Below are 18,926 nucleotides of genomic sequence, written 5' to 3' on the forward strand. Positions count from 1 at the left end.
CCACCCATGAAAAAAACATAAATGATACTTGAATTGCTCTAATGACAGACATGTAACAGGCATAGACTCTAATTTTGTTCTCATATTACTTATCAGCTACAACTTTCTGAGTACAATTTCATGGAAAAATACAGTAGTACCAGCCACAGTGAGCTTGTGTAAAAATAACAGACTGTGCTGTGTGATGCACCCAGCCACAGTATTTTGAGTTTCATGCAGTCATCATGATTTTCTCACTGATGGCACTGAACAGAAATAAGAGTATCAACTGCAGAACAGTCTTTCAAGTCTGTGCCATCACAAATCTGCCTTTCTCACACTTATCAATACAACATGTTATTCTAGTCCTCCTCAGATGGCAGCTGAAGGGTCTACTTCCTCTGTAACATAATTATGACTTTAATTATCAGTCTAGCAAATGGCTGGGGGAAAAAGAATACAGTAGTCAAAAAAAAAAATTGATTTCTTCACAGAGGAATAGAAAAAAACGTCTTCTACTCAACTTTTCCTGTAAATGCTGATATTCCTAAAAAGACTGGTATCATTAGCATTTTTAGTTCAATTCACATTCACACAAACAAAACAGGTTATAAAGTGCACAACAGTCTACATCACTGTCATGTGGTATGAGTAGAAATCACTTAACTAGGTGAAACAGAAAGCATACATGTTATATTTCTGTCAGTATTTCTGGTATTAGTTACCCATTGTCATTATCATGGGGATTTTACTTATAGTATGACTTTTTCCAAAAGAAAAAAGTTCCTGTAAAGCAATTTTAATGCACCTCAGAACAAAGGCTTGTTACAGGAAAACATCACACTTTCTTTAGTGCATGTGAAAATCTCAAGAGCCTTGATTTCCACCAAGACTACCAAAACAAAAGAGGAAAACTGCCCACACTGACCCACAGCTGCTAAGCAAGCTGACAACTGTGACACAACCACAGAATTCTAAAGGGAATTGAACAAAATCCTGCAAAAAAGATTATTAGAAACTGAAGTAGTCAGAAGGCAAGATGAAAACTTCTAATACTAATGAAAAAATGCAGAAGTAAGATTAAACAATCAATTTTCATTGAAAGAATAGGTCAACAGCATGGTATCTCAAAATCTCATATCTGTTGCTTTGATATATTTACAAATGATCTCAAAGGGCAAGGACTAGTAAATTTAAAAGTCTGCATATAGTGTCATTACAATAGGCAAGGCCAAAAAGAACTTAGAAACTTACGAAAAATTTGAAGACAAACTACGTCACTGGGGAACAAAACAGCATGTACCATTTCGTGTCTGAACTCAAAAGAAGTATAAGATCAGAGAGATTAAGTACACCTTAAAACTAAATTAACTGTATCAAATGGAGAAAGACATGTACGCATTTCCACAAACACTCAGAAAGTCTACTCAACATTTAGCACAGATAAAGAAGCTAAGAAGATGTTAGATTAAGTAATAAATAGTATGAAAAACATTACAATAAAAAAATGAGGGGAAGACATCCCTGCTCAAGTAACTGACATGGCTTAATTTGGAATACTGTTTGCATTATCTTTCAACACATTTCAGAAAAGTATATCGCAGAAGTGAAAAGGAATTAGAGGACATTCTGAAAAGGTTATAAAATGCAGAAGTCTTCTGAAAGCACATTGAAAATAATGGAAGTTCCTTTAGAAAACAGATAGGGAGAAGGAACGAATTAAAAAATTGAAAATCACCGAGAAGAAGGATCACAATACACAGCAATATTTATCATTGCACACCTCTTAAGGCTTAGACTCCCAAACTACAGCAATTTGCCTACAAGAGGACAATAACAAATTGCTGCTGACCACACATTCTAAATATGAATTGATAAGGAATAAAGTTTAATAGTAGGTACATGCTGGAACAGCAATAAATAAATAAATAAATAAAAACTAAAGAAAAGTGCAATCCTATACTTTAAACAGCATTTATTCAGGTATTACACAATAAAATCACCTCCAGCAATGGATCACTATAACCATTGTTAATAATTCTTGCCTGCAGCTAGTAATTCAGACAAGTTGACAGAACACTAAATAGGCCAGTAAAACACTAAACTGATATGCAGAGCATCTGAATACACAGTAATAAATCACACTACATTTTTGGTAATACTTCTTACTCAGGACCTGATCTTTCCCATAATTAAAATCACCATGAGGTTTGCAATGAACTTAACCAGTTACAGAATCGGGGCCCATGCTGTCTGATTCCTCTCATCTGGAACCCACAGAGGAGCTAGCTAATGAGCATTTGATCAGATCATCTCTATATACATATTTAAGCTATAATTAAAATTCCAAACATTGTGAAGACATTGTGAAACTTGCATTCCCAGCCTCATATCCATCAAAACTAAGTATTTCCTACTCTTCACACCCCTCTTTCTCTACTTGGGCATATGTAGTGACTTTAATTGGAGAATCACATGGTAATTTCCAGAAGTCACTCCAGCTTTGGCAAGTTGTTGGTATTACAGAATTCTGGTCTTAGATTTTGTATAATAAAATATTTGGGTTTTAGCTAAATTTCTGACTAAGGTTTTAAGTTTCATATACTAATATTCTTTCCAGATTGCAAAGTAGGCTCTGAAACAAAAAAAAATTAAGCTTTAGTTAACTAAGCATAAATACGCGAATCTTTTTAATCTTACAGGTAATAAAATATGATTAGCATGAATACCTCTAATGTAGTATCAGAATTATCCTGAACTCAATAAAAACAAGACCAAGAAATTAACTGTAAATGTTAGAATCAAAAAAGGAAAAAGTCAAACATGCAGACAAAAGAAACAAGTCAGAGACACTTATTTTTCTAGTATTGCTAAGCTCCCCATCTTACAGAAGAATACATTTATTTTATCCTACATTGACCCATCCTTACTGAGACATAGACAGTTTGGATCTTACAAGTTCACAGACACTTTACGAGTGCAAGACTGGAACTTCTCGAGCAGCAGCAACATCATTTGAGAAAATACATGTCACCCAGGATGCCTCCTGCTCCCATATAAAAGTATAAACATATTACAGGAAGAGCCATGATCTTTCTTTAATTCTGCAGTTTAGCGCCAATGGCAGAGAGATCTACAGTGATATGGTATCTTAACGAAACAGGATTACTGCATCTAAATAAGCTTCCTTTCATCAAGAATGTGTCAGTAAGGTTTCTGCTCTAGCTGACTGGCAAGCACAGATCTCCCTGGATAGCAGACATCAAAAGCACCAGTCATATTAGTCAAAGTAATGATTTCCTGAGGTTGATATCTACCCCAAAATACACTGTTAAGAGTGCTCTGTTTCGCAGAAGTCAGTATTACTTTGTGCTGCAGGTTTAACAACTTAGAAGATTCTGAGGCAGGCAGCAGGTACTTACTTCTTCTGTGTGACTGGAAAAGGTGTTTCCAGTTTTTGAAATAAAGTTGCTGAGATGTTATAACCTAAAGAAACTGGAAATGACACAACCAACCACTATTATTTTGATCAGGACCATCTCTTTACTATGGCCTACTGCACACCATAAACAGCAAGCAAAACAATCACGCTTATTAATTCCAATTAGTTCTTGAACAAAGCAATGAAAAGAAAATCTAAACCCAACAGAAAACAGCTACAGCAGCTACAGCCTCTTCTTTACATCCCTCTAAGAATGGGTCTTTTCATAGAGGGGACCAAAACACCTTACTCTGAAATTCTACTGTGTGCCTTGTTTTATTCTATCATGTATTACTAAAATATATACTAAAACAGTAACAGTTCTTCCTATTTGGTACATCAAACAAAAAGGTCACTTGCAGCACCCTAAGCTCTCACAACTACACAATTATTTGAGGATTTGGTTTTGGCCTTCGTGGTTAACAAGCCTACAAAAGGTATTTCACTGACAGAATGCAGGAATTACAATGGGCTTGTGTATAAGTATACTGGTTTTGGCTGGGATAGAGTTAATTTTCTTTATAGTACTTTGTATGGGGCTGTTTTGGATTTGTGCTGAAAATGGCATTGATAACACAGGGATGTTTTATCTGTCGCTGGGCAGCTGGCACAGCGCCAGGGCCTGTGCTGCCTCTCACCCCACCCCAGCGAGCAGCCGGGGGGGGGCACCAGGAGCTGGGAGGGGACACAGCCGGGACAGCTGACCCCAACTGGCCAGAGGGATGTCCCAGACCATATAGTGCCATGCTCAGCGTGTAAAGCTGTGGGAAGAAGAATGAAGGGGGGGGGAGGACATTCAGCATTATGGCGTTTGTCTTCCCAAGTAACGGTTACGTGTGATGGAGCCCGGCTTTCCTGGAAGTGGCCCATGGGAAGTGGTGAATGAATCCCTTGTTTTGCTTTGCTTGCACACATGGCTTTTGCTTCACCTGTTGAACTGTCTTTATCTCAACCCATGAGTTTTCTCACTTTTACCCTTCTGATTCTCTCCCCCATCCTGCCCGTGGAGAGAGAGAGTGAGTGGTGGTGTGGGGCTCAGCTGCTCACTTGGATTACATCACAACAATAAGCTGTTCGTAACTGCTTACTTTCTCTCTTTTAGAAAGCCTAGCAGTGTGCTGCTGGCCTGTAAACACGCAAAATCACAAAATTTATTTCTGCTAGTAGTAGTTTCTAGATTTCAATGTTTTCTTGACAAAGATAGGTTGACACATGGTGTAAGATTCTTAGATATGTACAGATGAGAATCATCGTTGGTAAACAGGCCTTCACTAAACATAAGCAAGTAAGAGCTCTTACATATATCACAATTGTGCTGGTGTGAAGAGTAGCTCCTGTAGTTCACAGTCACATTTGGAAGCATAAGGAAAGACTATCACAGCATTCTAGAATCATGCAGTTACCTAGTCCATACCTATATCTATCTACCTGGCCCATTTCTTTGAGGGACCTAACACTACTGCCAGGAACTTTGCTGTATAAATTCCACTGTTAGCCCAACAATCCTCTGCAAATGGTCAGGGAGTATTTTATGTTTGCAGTAGATCCTGTGGGGTGAATGGATCAGTGTATGGAAAGAGCCATTCTGCAGTAAGAGAAACTGCAGTGTCTTAACTTTGAAGAGAAAGTATGATTGTAGAATAGATAATGGCACTAACTTGAGATTATACATGGGTCTTTAGATAACAGACACCCTTCCTTCTAAAGCCCTTATTTCTTTAAAAATTAGAAATCCTGTAACTAGAAACTTCTCTTCAGGTTTGTAGTTGCTCCTTTACTGCTCTTAGGTAAACTAAGGAGGCCAAGCCAACAGGAAATTCTCATGAGAATGATCCTTGAGAAGAAACAGGGAATAGGAGTTATATGGGACGGTCCCTGGCAATGGTTTTGCTGGATGGGAAATTAACATCTGCTGAAATAAGGTTACCAAGAACATGAGTCTACATGTACAGCTCAACCATTAGCATTAGTCTCACTGCCTTGAATGAAGCATCAGTGAGCAGGACAGGTTTTCAGCCACTAATGTACATCACGTGCTTTCTAGTATCAGGTCTCTGGAATGCCAAAACAGTGCATGCTGTCCCAACTCCGGTAGTGCTTAGCACAACTTGAATTATAGAACTGGCATATAAATTCTTAGTGAATCTAGGGAGTTTCAGATGAATAGGATGGACCAAATTTGGTGACTTACTACAAAATATATATACTCCATAATTACCATACACAGTTTTTGAAATACCTGATACTTGAAGAACAGTTGCTGTCACATGGCTGAAATACAGAAACATCTGCTACTGCCAGTAAGGTTATCTTGAAAATTTACTGATGTCTTTCAATTCTGTCTGTAAGCTTTCCTGATCTCAAGTGAAAAAGAGCCACTGCGTCACTTGCTACTTTGCCAAACAAAACCTGGCAACTAGCCATCGGCGTATGCAGCAAAATCAAGTGCAACCTCCCACTAAACTTGAAAGTACTTAGTATTCTTATTCTTTGGCATAGTTATTTGTGATGCTGAATTTTGTCTGTATGTCCAGCAACAGAAAAGAGAGATTTCTTGTCAATGACTCGCCATTAGTGGTATTCTACTGTTACTATCACTTGATAATTAAAGGGTTAATAACCTGACAGGTTATAGTGAGTAAACTGCTACATAAGTCATTATCATACAGAAGCTATCTTGAAATCCAATAAAGTTATAGTAATTTTGTTGGTTTTCTAAAAAAAAAAGGAAAGGCAAGGTATTTTGATAAGTTTGAAAGTATGTGCTGTTGGCTAGAATTGTTCTGGTTAATATACAAGTTCAAAATTAAGCTACAATTACAATATAACTATGGTACTATAATAAATGCTGATGTTCAATGCAAATGATTTGTGCCATCAATAAGAATGATAGCTAAAAGCTCTGTCAAAGGGATAAAAAAATTCATAAGTAAGTAATAGAACATTAAAATGGCATGCTGTAGGAGCCAATTCACGGAATCTTCCATTCGGGTTTATTTCTGGACATCATCCCTTCCTTACTCTGCTAATACAAGCTAAAACAAACAAGGAAAACACTTCTTTTATGTGTAATTCTGTTATTTTTTTCTAAACCCAGAATTTAAGGTGCTTTCTAAAAACAAATTTTGCATAGTTTGATCGTTGCTATTAAAACTAACAGGACATTATAATACTGTACTGAATAGCTCTTACTTGTACTGACTCAATAGCATCTCAGCATATTTAATTTTCTCATACACAGACTTTAGCTTCTTTTCAGATTCTTCATCAATTCTTTTCATTACCTTTTGAATTTCCATGAGTTCACAACAAACATCACTATACATTTTTGATGTCTAAGAAAATAAAACAAGTTTCCTGAAATATGTTATATAAAAATTATAAAAAATGTTTAAAACAAAAAATAATTTCAAGATTTATCTGATTCTTTGCAGTTTAAAAATTGAAGTGTAAAGTTGAGGTAGCATTTTGTGATGTCATACAACTTAACAACAAAATCTACATGGTCTGCAATAGATAGAACCCTAGCGAAAGACAACAGAATGTGTTGTAAAATTGCATAACAAAGAAATGGCAGCAAGAGGGCTTTCACTCTGTTACAAAACTTTGAAGTTATTTTGAAAAGGTGGCTACTTCCATGGGAAGATAGTGACCTCTGGAGCAGAAAGCAAGAAATAATGTTGAAAGAAACCACTGAGGTATCTATCACTCAGTTATCTGACAAAATCATTACTTAAACATCTCCTAGAAGGTATGCAAGCCCAGCAGTCACCTATATAAAAGAGGTGCTTCAGACAATGCAGACAATGAACACAGTTTTCAGTGTTATAAATAGTATTGGGACACTCCGTTCCTAACAACTCTCAAATAGAGATAAGCACATCTGTTGTCTCACTTTTTAAAATATTAAAAATATAAACAAACATTATATAAAATCTGTATGAGAATCTAGCACTTCACTACTCAAACTAGTTCTCTGGATATTAAAAATTAAATACTTGTTTCCATTACAAAGAAGATTAAGTACCAGTTGCCTTTTTAAGGCCATGGGAGGAAAAAAACACACCTGAGTAACAAACAGCATATACGTTAGAGCACAGTGATAGTCATAAATAATTTACTTGACAGTTAGAAATTCTGTTGAAATTAAATATATAAATAAGTTACAGTACCACCAAATCTATCTTCTTATGATATGTAGTGTCACTTTTTGGAAAGAAAGAAAAAAAGAACCCTCTATAAAAATGTACTTAAAATAGTCTTTAGAAAAAAAATATTTTATGTTTACTTTCAGAGTTGTAGTTTAATACACCTCAGTATTTTATATGCATACAATATATTCTAAGACATTAACAAGAAAAAAGGATACAAAATAAACCCCAAAATAACCAAACTGATTTTTCATTAGCCAGTATTTTGAATGTACCTCATAACACTGATAGAACTATAAGCTATTTCACAGGTCAGAGATAATTCACAGTAATTCTCACATTATTTGTGTAATAGTCAATTAACTTTTTAATTCTAGAAGTATTTTGTACATGACTGTTGAGTCCTCAAAAGATGAGTTCAAAATAAAACAAATTACAATAAACAATATTTATTAAGAACCACCAGCAAACAAAAGACCGTTTTTAGATTGTAAGTACCTTGAAACAGAGATTATTCTCTAGATTTGTATTTAGAAGTTACTATAGAAAATATACAGAAAAGATAATAAGTAGTACTAAAATCTGCACTTGAAGTAATAGTATTTCCCCTTTTTAGACATCAGTTTTAAGCTACCTACAACTTTGCCACACTTTGATTATTCAGCCTGACATGATCCACGTTAGATATTATCTACAAATAATAAATCATTAGAAATATAATAATCAATAAATAATATAAACAAATAAATTAGGAAAAAGGTACACCAGCATTGAAAATTAATTAAATCTTAAGAAGATTTTTTTAACAGCTTCTAACATATTCTGGAACAAATGGTGATATATGCGAGAAATCCGAGAAGAATCTATGCAAATATCAGATATGTGCCTTCTACTTCTCCCATGAAAAGTCCCACATGAAATCAACTTACAAAGTTAGAATTACATTTCATATATGCTTAAGAAACATTTATTAGAGGCCAACAGCATTATCCTCCCTGGTTTCTGCTTGCACTGAGTGCCTGTATGTAGTGGTACAGGCACACAATTCACAGTCTTCGTGTACAAAATATAAACCAGACCTTGGCACTTCCAAAAGATTGCTGTTCTCCAAAAGGGTATGCACCTATGTAGTGGCAAGGTTCTGAAAAACATTTTTGTATTGTTTGTATTTACCTTTTCATAAGCCAGTAACACATCTTTCACAGCTTCACTCTCCAGATGCAGCTTTTCTTCCAGCAGAGGGCTGTGTTTCTTCGTGAACTCTGTATCCTCCTGAATCTTTCTGTTGACTGTTTCTCTCTTAAGTATTTGGTTTTGTGCCTGTCACAGCTGATGGCTTTTACAATCAAAATGCCGTTGTAGCTCCAAGGTATTTTGAACACACATTTCATATTCTGTTAAAAAGATAATTAGCATAACAAAATGTCAGTATCTGAGTGATACCTAGTGAGATTAGGAAGTGTGTTGTCATAAGACTAAGACTTGCAAAATTTTGCTGTAAACTACTTTGAAGGCCAAAAGAGGACACGGGTTACAAACGTCATCACCAAATACTGCCTTAGCAGTGGAAATGTTTTTAAACTCAAACTTAATAATCCCAGTATGTAATTCAAGCAAACCTTCAAAGTGAGGGGTAGTTTTGTTTTTATGAAGGAAATTAAAACATCTAGCCTTAAGGCATATCTATCGGAGGCTATTATAACACAAGAACATCTCTAATGAGCTTCCCAGTCTCCAGCAACAGACATATGTGAATGCAGAGGAAGAACAGGGAAAATATAAATCCCACATCCTCTTACTATGCCAACTATTTTCAGTTTTGGGGACACTTCCTGAACTAAACATGGCTTCAAGAAAGCTAAACTAAAGATACAGACTCAAACCCAACAAACAAAATATATACATGTTGCCACACAGAAGTATGTCAGTCTTAATTCAGTTTGCTGCGTTTACTTTTCTGACTTTGGCATAAATTTCCTATGGGTCTTTACAAGAAAGTATGTGACCAGACCACTGCTTGCTGAATGACATCATCTATTTTATTTTGCATAGGAGAAAAAAGCTTATTAGAGATGGTGTCCTGCAGCAGCTATGTTATATATGGAATAATTATTGGTATGAAACTAGGGAAAGTAAAGTAAGATTATCTGATAAGAAAAAGATCAGAAAATGTCCCCAGAGCAGTAAACTTTGCCACAAATTTGAGAGAGAAAAGCACATTTCACTGAGAAATAAAGGTGCTCTGCCTCTGAGAAGTAGCTGTGGAATATTCAATGCGATCCCTTAACAATCAATACATGTTGCTGTGTCAACAAGACATAAATCACAAATTTACAAAATTATTATTTCATTGCTACTAGAAGTTAAAGAGACATTGTATGAATAAGTAGCTTTTCTACCTAATACAAAGTGATACCTAACATTATGATGAATAAAATGTCTTTTACATTGGATTTTTGTTATATATCAGAGAAGGTAATTTCTGAAGATAGGTTATGTCACTACAATTACCTACAGGACATGGATGCAGCAGCAGTTAGTAATAATGGAAATCAAGGGAAGTCTGAAGAAATAACAGGATTCAATGTCTACTCTGAATGGGTCATGCAAACTCTTAATTAAGAATCTCCTGCATTTGCAACACTTAAATTAGGGATAACTATAACAAGCCTGAGGGTCTTCTCCCTTTATTCTCGATTCCATGTTAGTGTATGTTTGTCTTATAGATAATACTATAACTCATAATCCTGAAAATTACAAATTTACTCCAAAGACACAATATCATACTGACATAGCCCACTGAAAAATCAGCGAAGAAGAATCAGTTAATTTTCACAGCTAAACTTCATGCTGGTTTCTTTTTCTTTCTTTAAATACTGTATCGTTGCATATATTAACAGAATTGAAAATGTGTTAATTATATTCCACTATTCCAAACTTTTGATATTTATAGGCAATGCTAAACAGTAAAGTAAAAGCAACAGGAATGTATAGCAACACACAAAAATTATTACAGCTGGATCAATGTAGGTAAGTACATCAAAATGCAAAAAGTAGCATCTCTGCAGCTCAAATCCTGAACTACTGTGCTGAAGAATGAAGATTATATTATCAACCTTTCCTTCTTGTAGTTCTTTACTTCTCTAAAATTGACATTTTAATTGCCATAGGATTTTCTCCTGAAAGCAGTTTCTAACTTATCAATGAATTTAAATTCTGATGCTTTACTCAATCTCCTCCTCTGTTTTCAGGACATCATTAATTGTCCTTCAGAGGCAATTGCTTTCAAGGAAAGCAATCTCTGCCAATTGGTAACACCTTAATACAGGTTTCTAGCTTCCAAGTCAAGAGTAGGCATTGGCTAAAATAAACATACTTTTTTCTCATAGATTGGTAGGGATGGGCACTACTTGACATTTTGTCTTCTGGGATATGGAGGAGGAGAAATAAAGCATTTGGGAATAAACAACTCCTGGCTTGCCTCCATTATACACTGATTTTCACTTAGTGTTTACTCAGTAAACAGTTATGGCATACTCTTATGCTGTCACCACACTCCGGATTGTAAGGTATTTGTTGAAGATCTCAGGATGATGTGCACCAGAACACTAGAGTACCAGCTGTGATTTTACATCCTGGAACCTACTGTTACAAATTAGGCAACTTTTCTATAAGTCTAGATTCAGATGATACCTGCTTCTGACCATGAGTCACACGGCAAACAGCAAACAGCTGCTAATTAGCTGCTGCTTTTTATTTAATTTTTTCTTTAATTCTATTGTGTAGGTGCCAGTTCATCACAAAATGTAATGGTAAACCTCCTTAAAATCTGGGATAGGAGCCCTATCAATCATTACATCAATCAATTTCTACTAAATATGTAAGTACTTTATTCAAGTTTATCACATTTTTTTTTCTCAAAACAAATTTATTTTTTTATTTGTGGTTTAATCTATGGTTTAACTCAAATGCATTATTTTATAATTCTGTTTCAGCTTCTCATTCCTTGTCCCAAACTAGGCATTTATTATCATCTTAAGAGTGTCTTGTTCGCTCTTACGCTATTTCTCAAACAATGCTGAACATTCCACAGTACTCCCCTTATTTTTTCCTGAATACCAAACTCAGAAGAGTAAATATTGTACTCCTATTACAGTACTATAGTCATATCATACTTTTTACTTTTAGTCAGTAATGAACTGACTGAAAAATGAGAAATATTATTTGTTTCAAAACCTTTTTGCACAGCTGCGGGGAGCTGCTGAAGCCTCCAAAGTGACATACGATCAATTTTCATGGCAAGCTTTTTCCTTCACTGTTTCTCCAACTCCAAAGTTGCTTCTGCCTCGCACGATCAGCCTCCAGCCTCTTCATTAGCTCAGTAACTTCCAATAACAAAGCTTCTGTTTCCTGCGTCAAGGTTTATGTCTTGCCATTTTAAAATATTTTTTATGAAAGCTTAATCACATGCTCTTTATTTGCACTTCGTTCTTAACACAAAGTTGGCCAGTTCACATGTATCACAGTAAGTACAACTGGTTACATTTCTGTCTTGAAAAATACATTATAATTATTTCTTACGAAGGCTTAAACACACACTCTGTATTCCAGCTTCTTTCTCAATATAAAGCTAGCCTCACATCTATCAAGGCAAACAGAACTGGTTACAAACAAAACATACACATTCAATATAATTTTCCTCCATCTTATTTCCAATGCAGAGTGCAACAAAAATGTATAAATACAGATAGTAAAGAATTTTCATCTTTGCCTTGTTGCTTGGGTAATTAATCATGCAAATAATAGTACCAGTTCCTAGTTATCTTAATTATTTAAAGAATACTTATTTCATTTTATTTTCCCAAGTATCAATGCCTTCATTAAAGTCTCTGGAGTTCTAAGAATACTCAGTGTAATATCTCAACAGCAGTTTTACTCATGATACACATAAATCATCATTTCATTTTGTGAAATATGTCTATAAAAATGCCTCAGTTATTTGTTTTGATAAAAGATTCTTTGAGGTCATCATCCATTGTAACGATCTATAAAAAATGGTAATTATACAAGCTACAGAGTCCAAACCATTTCAGTTTTGACTCCACAGTCAATAATTCCCTAAATCATTACGATTAAAAACTGTAAGCATTCAAAAGAAGGAGAACACCACTCATCTGGAGTGAAATTTTGTCTTCACTGCTATTAACAGACATTTCATCAGACAATTTACTGCAGACAGGATCACCTCAGGCTAGTAGTATTTAAAAGGCTGCACATTGGCTTAAAAAAATCACACACAATCTCTTTAATATTTAAAACTTAATTCAAAAATGTATAATCTGAGTAAAGATTTAAACTGTAAAAACCAGAACTCTGCATTGGGAGTATTTTATGAATACCCAGTAACAGTAATGCATCTATCTGTTTTACAGAAACTAAATGAAAAAAATCCTCTAGCATTTCTAACAACCAACATAACTAGTTTAGCTGGTTCAAATCCTAGACAGGTTAAAATACAGTATTAATCTAAATACAGAAATGTAAATTATCTTCTTGCAAACGGGATGATTTAAAAGTACATAATATAACATTTAAAATATATGTGTATTTCAGCTTGACATGCTACAAATCTCAAAGGACACTCATCATTTACATAAGACAGAGCAGGCAACAAGCAAGTATTATTACAAATGTAAAGCATATATTAGATGAGGATAGATAACTTTTACAACTCGGACCGAGTATTATGAAATACCTTTACCTTCACAAGATACACCAGCTTCTTTAAAATCCACCTTAGGGGACAATGGTAACCAGATACCTTCAATAGATTCAGCACTGACCACTTTTGTTATCCTGTAGGTAAAAGCCACTGTCACTGAAAAATTCTAGACTGAAAATAGCATTGTTAACATTGTTAACATTACTTCCACTATGTCAAAATTTCCTTTCTTGAATCTTAAACATTTAAAGGCTGGCTAGCTAAATGGAATAATTGCAAGTCATACAGAAGAATTATTAATTGTACAATTCCCATATAAATGCTTTTCTCATGTTTCTTTACAGAAATACAAGAAACAGATTTCTTTACACCTTGTACTTACACAGATCTTCAATTTTTGTCCTCATACCCAGGGATTTGCCAAAAAGTAACTGTTGTAGAAAAGCTGTTACTCTTTCCAAGTCCTGAACATACATGAGCAATATATGCTATACTTTCCAGACTCTGCTAAGCAACAGAAGCATTTAATGCTGTATCTGTGCAGACACGGATACATTGCCATTGCAGGTCAGATGCAGTTTCAGTTTTATCAGTTTAATGAAAGTCATCACTTGAGGGTCAACAATGAAGAAAAAAAAAATTTTAGAGATACAAAGGAAAAATAATCAAGGCATAAGGCTTAATCAGTTTCCAACAGACAAGCTTTTGAAATCTGGGAGACTCAAAAGCAGAGATAAGGAAGGCTTTGTTAAAAGGACATTATTTAACCTGCAAGTGAGAGGGGGAAAGAAGTAACACAAGCAGCCAAAGAAGAACACAAGCAAATCATAGCTCTCTTAAGTGAACTTAAAAGGCCCATTAGACTACTGGAGCTAAGAACAAGGGGAGGAAGGATAACCAGCACCTGCTTATGCCCACATGTGTGGCTTAAAGAGCACATACAGGTCCTTCCTATGCAGCTAAGATGAAATAAAATCTGCAGTCACAGTATTACATTACACATATATGCATAACGTGAAATATATATTTGAAAGAACTCCACAAAGAAGTTCCTTTTCCATGAAGAAATAAAGACAAAAAGCCTATGCCAAAAACAGACCAAAAGAAATACTGTTGAAGCCTTCCTAAATCAAACAATACAGCTAAAGAAAAGGGAATAAAAAAAATATCTCTGTGTTAACAGAAAATAGTAAGACATTGGACTGGAAAACTGGGACCTGGTGATGGAAGAGATATTGAATTAGATAAAGAAGCAGGAGTCTGATAAACAGGAGCTGAATAAGTAGGCAAGCACAAAAAAACTCAATAGGTGTATTGGATATGACGTCAAAATATGCTGGGAAATAGAGGGTTTGTTGAGCAAAACAGCCAGAACAACAAGTTCAGTGCATGAGATACATTCTTTTCTTCAAGAACTACATCATGAAGTACCCTGCATTATAAATAATACAATTTAAAGTCACACTTTCAGACTTATTGTGTATACTTTCTCAGTACCTGCTTTTGAAATATACTTGTATTGTATTGCATTGTATCCTAGGTTTCTGAAGTGTCTTGAGTTTTTTAGCGTATTTTAAAATACATGCAGCCAACATGTAAAATTTAGACAAAAACTGCATAAATTTTATGTTTAAAAATTACATTTTAAATTTTGTATATATTCCAGATATCTCCAGTGCAAACATATCTAAAAAAAAAAAGAATTCTTCAACTTGTTATTTTTAACTTAAGAATTATGTTCTGTTTTTATTTAACAAGCATCCCCTCCTGCTCTCTAGCTTTAATGTTACATAGTTGGAAACACTACAGTGTGTTTCAAGGAAATTTTGTCACTCAAACACAAAAGATTTTTGAACTAAACTTAAGTAGCTGGCAAACAACACTGAAAACATAAAAATCATTCATTTTATAAGAATCTTAACAGTATAAACATAGGAAAATCAGGAAAGAAAAAAATGAAAAAAAAAGTTTAGTTTTTGCCCCATCTTATTACAGCATTTGATGAAGAAATGGCTGTTTAATTCAAACATTTTTCCTACTCCCTTTTCTAATTACTTGTCTCTCTGTGTCTAGCCAAACTGAAATGAGAGTAAATTTGACCCTCTATGCAAATTCAGAATATTGTGTACAGTATTTAGAGAACTTCACAAAGATCAGAGTAAGTATGCAGAAACATTCAGAATGCTTATGCATCATGTTCCTACCCAGGACTCAAAGAAAGTAGAGCTTATAATATTGAGATACCTGAGATAATTGGTAGAATTAGCACAATTTCAGAAGTATCAGTAACAACAACTGTTACCAACAGAAATCTGTCACTTAGGTGGGCCCTGAGACCTGTGATCATCTTGAATCTTTGAAATTAGAGTAGGAAAGACACGAGAAATTCTCCATAAACACTTTTGGTGTTAAGATACTGCAGACACTAAGAATGTTTATTTGAGATACATCTTCTATGTTACAAAAGAACTTGGTAAAGCCTACAGTTCACAGAGCAGACTTCATAGCCAGAGTAACATCTCATCAAATAAAAAACTGATATTAAAACAAATGTGTTATTTTGTATGATTTTGTATGTATGATTCTTACCATGGTATTTTCTCCTCCTTAAACACATAACCATACTGCAAAAGCAAAACATAAACTCCACTATACATCTCAGATGTTATACACTTTTCCTGTTTCCTAACAAAAGGCATAAATAGGCCACTGAATTTTGTATCATAAAAGGATCCAATCTGTGTACATACAGATGAATGCTTTCTAAAATTTAAAATAAGGTTTTGAATTCCTAAAAACCATGGATCTCCAAACGGTTGTCAATAAAGCCCAGATTTTGTACATATATTTTATGCATTACTCAATTTTGTAGAATGTTTTTTTAAAAAATTCCTTAATACCTTAATTCTATTTTTACTCTCAACCACTGTACTTTGTTTTAAATCTCAAAAGTAAAGCAGAGGTTCTGGCTCAACCTTGCATGCTTTTTCTTCATTAGGGCTATGTCTAAAACAGCAAATTAAAAACACTGCCAGGGAAGTTTTCTGGCCTAGCAACTTGATCACATAAAGCATTAAAGTACATTACATACGTACTTTAAAGCCTGGTACCTTACCGCACATAAAGCCTGGTACAACCTGCGTGCGGTAAGGGAAATTACCACATTCACAATCCATTCCCAAACTATTCCCAGGCACAGTTCAGGAGCTGGAAAGGGTCAGGGACCATTCTCAAAAGCAGTGTCCATAATGTCTCTTCTATTTTGGAGGGTAAGAATCGAACAGTTTGGGTATGAGGTTTTCCATGTCAACTGGACATATTGCTGGTAATACTTAACTTACTAGCAGAGGTGTAAATAAATTCATATACAGACAAGTAAAATCCAAAGTTCCTATATTTGTAGTATAGTCATTTCAGTATATATGACTAATTTTGATTTTTAAGAGCATTAATGAAATACTCATATTATAGCAACCCCATCTTTTCTCCTCTTAAACTCATAGTTATAATGGCATCACCATCTAGAGGCCTCAGACTGTTTTGAATCTCTGTATATTAAGTCCCAAGAATTTAGAAGAGATGTGGAAAATATGCACAAGACTTACAGAAACAACTTAATCTAACATTAAAATGAATAAACATCTGGACATGTCAATGCTTATCCATCTAAGTCATGTATATTGATGACAAAATTATGGCATTAAAAACATTTCACTTTTCTCACATTATTTTAAATAAAGGTAGAGGCACTATAAAGTTTCCTATCAAATTAATGTCTATACTGTAAATCAAGATATGACTGTAGTTCACACACCTTGGATTCTTCTACTATCTATGCTGCAATTGCAGAAATCTCCCTGCAGAGTATTTAACACTGCTTGTGGAATACTAATCCAAGACAGTATTCCTGATGTGCTGCTATGATGACATTATTGTCAGTACTGGCGAGTTATTTAAATATAACATGTCTGTGCAAGCAGCAATCAGATCTTCTTACTGCAGTGTAGACATATGCAAAATTTATTAACATTCAGGAAACACTTCCCCAGTAAAAGCGAATTATTTAAATGATAGTAATCATGTTTTCAAATAAGTTCATGGGAAGATTTGACTATACTTTAAAATGGTATATATTTCATTCTTTATCTACCTACCTTTTTTTTTAGCTTCCTTTTATTCTTGTTTCTATTCGCACAAAATACATATAGGCTAGCAAAACATGTACTGCTCGAGAAAGAACCGTAACGTTTTCAAATTCATGTCTCTCAATATGAGAATAAAGAAACTCTTTAATCAAGGAATTTTTAAGTACTGTTCAGGAAAAAAAACATTGATCACTATAAATAACAAAATGACACACAGCTCAATATGACTACCTACTCAAATCATCAAAAACTATTTTGCAGAAAGTATCTTTGAAGCTACTTGACTCTGTGTGCATATAAATTGTCATATATGAATGTAATAATCTTTATGATATATTGCTATTATATTATGATATTGTGGTATATTGATTTTAATAAAATAGTTTGATTAGCCAAAACTGTTAAGTAGACAAAAAACTTACAACGGTTAGTATATGAACCTCCTGGGCACTATTTTGGAGAGTACATGTGACATAAAGTTAATTTTTTATAAAAATCAACATAGTAATCCTATTTAACAATACACTTGCTCCTATAGAGATAAAAAGCACTTGGCCATTTGCAACCATAAATGTCCCTGTCGAAAGCATTTCTCGATCTTTAATTCTAACTCTTGAATGTGATGAATAGCTTTGTTAATACAGGGTAACGGAGTATTTACAAAAGCGCAGCTACATTGCCTTGTAGTGATCCACTTATTCTTGTCTGGAGAAAGAAAGAGAATACAGAAGGCTGCTACAATTCACATGCAGGCTGAAACGAGATCTCATACCTGCTTTTCCTCCTTTAATTTGGAAGTTGATAAGCTTTGGGCTTGAAATTGACTAAGAGAATCTAACAGCTATATCAGTTACTCTGCACACTTCTTGCACAAAACATCACTCCTTTTTTAATACAATCTCAAATACAAGGAAGGAGATTAAAACATTCTTGAAGAATATGAAGAAATAATTTCAAAGAGATATAATAAAAAGGGCTAGAGTTCAAATACAATTTGCTATAACTAATTTTACGTAATTAACCCCAAATGAATCCAGTTTGTTTTATAGTAGTCCTTAGCAAGGGTTTTGTCCAAACATAAAAAAAACTATCAGAACAAAAAAAAGCAAAGGTGACATCTACTACAGAAACAGCTTGAGTGAAACAGAAAAGGTCAGAGGGCTCTAGAGGCAGGCTTAGACTACTCTTATGTATACAATAGTTAGTTCCAGCAAATGTTTGCTACAACCTTACTAGGGGCTGAAGCTCCAGAAAAGTAGTTACCATGCCGGAAATTTAAAGCTACATGACATAAATTAACTGCTTTAAGAGAACATGTGGATTTCACACTTACGTTTTCTTTAAACTGTGTTAGCCTTATAACCACATAAATAAATGATACTGTGGCACACTATTGAACGTTAGCTATTTAATTAATACAAAGAATGGGAACATGACTACAGAGGTCA

At 34.5% G+C, this 18,926-nt stretch overlaps 1 protein-coding gene across 1 annotated transcript in view; it reads right to left on the reverse strand.

The window, feature by feature from the left end:
• CCDC178 (coiled-coil domain containing 178) overlaps positions 1–18,926 on the reverse strand; it is a 60,656-nt gene that overhangs the window by 30,923 nt on the left and 10,807 nt on the right. The window contains 7 exon segments of the mRNA XM_040586672.1: positions 6,653–6,795; positions 8,785–9,005; positions 11,848–11,961; positions 11,964–12,047; positions 13,373–13,467; positions 15,923–15,977; positions 18,067–18,172. Coding sequence (XP_040442606.1) covers positions 6,653–6,795; positions 8,785–9,005; positions 11,848–11,961; positions 11,964–12,047; positions 13,373–13,467; positions 15,923–15,977; positions 18,067–18,172 — 818 coding nt within the window.

The sequence above is a fragment of the Falco naumanni genome, chromosome 3 (genome assembly GCF_017639655.2).
Source record: "Falco naumanni isolate bFalNau1 chromosome 3, bFalNau1.pat, whole genome shotgun sequence".
Classification (NCBI taxonomy): Eukaryota; Metazoa; Chordata; class Aves; order Falconiformes; family Falconidae; genus Falco; species Falco naumanni.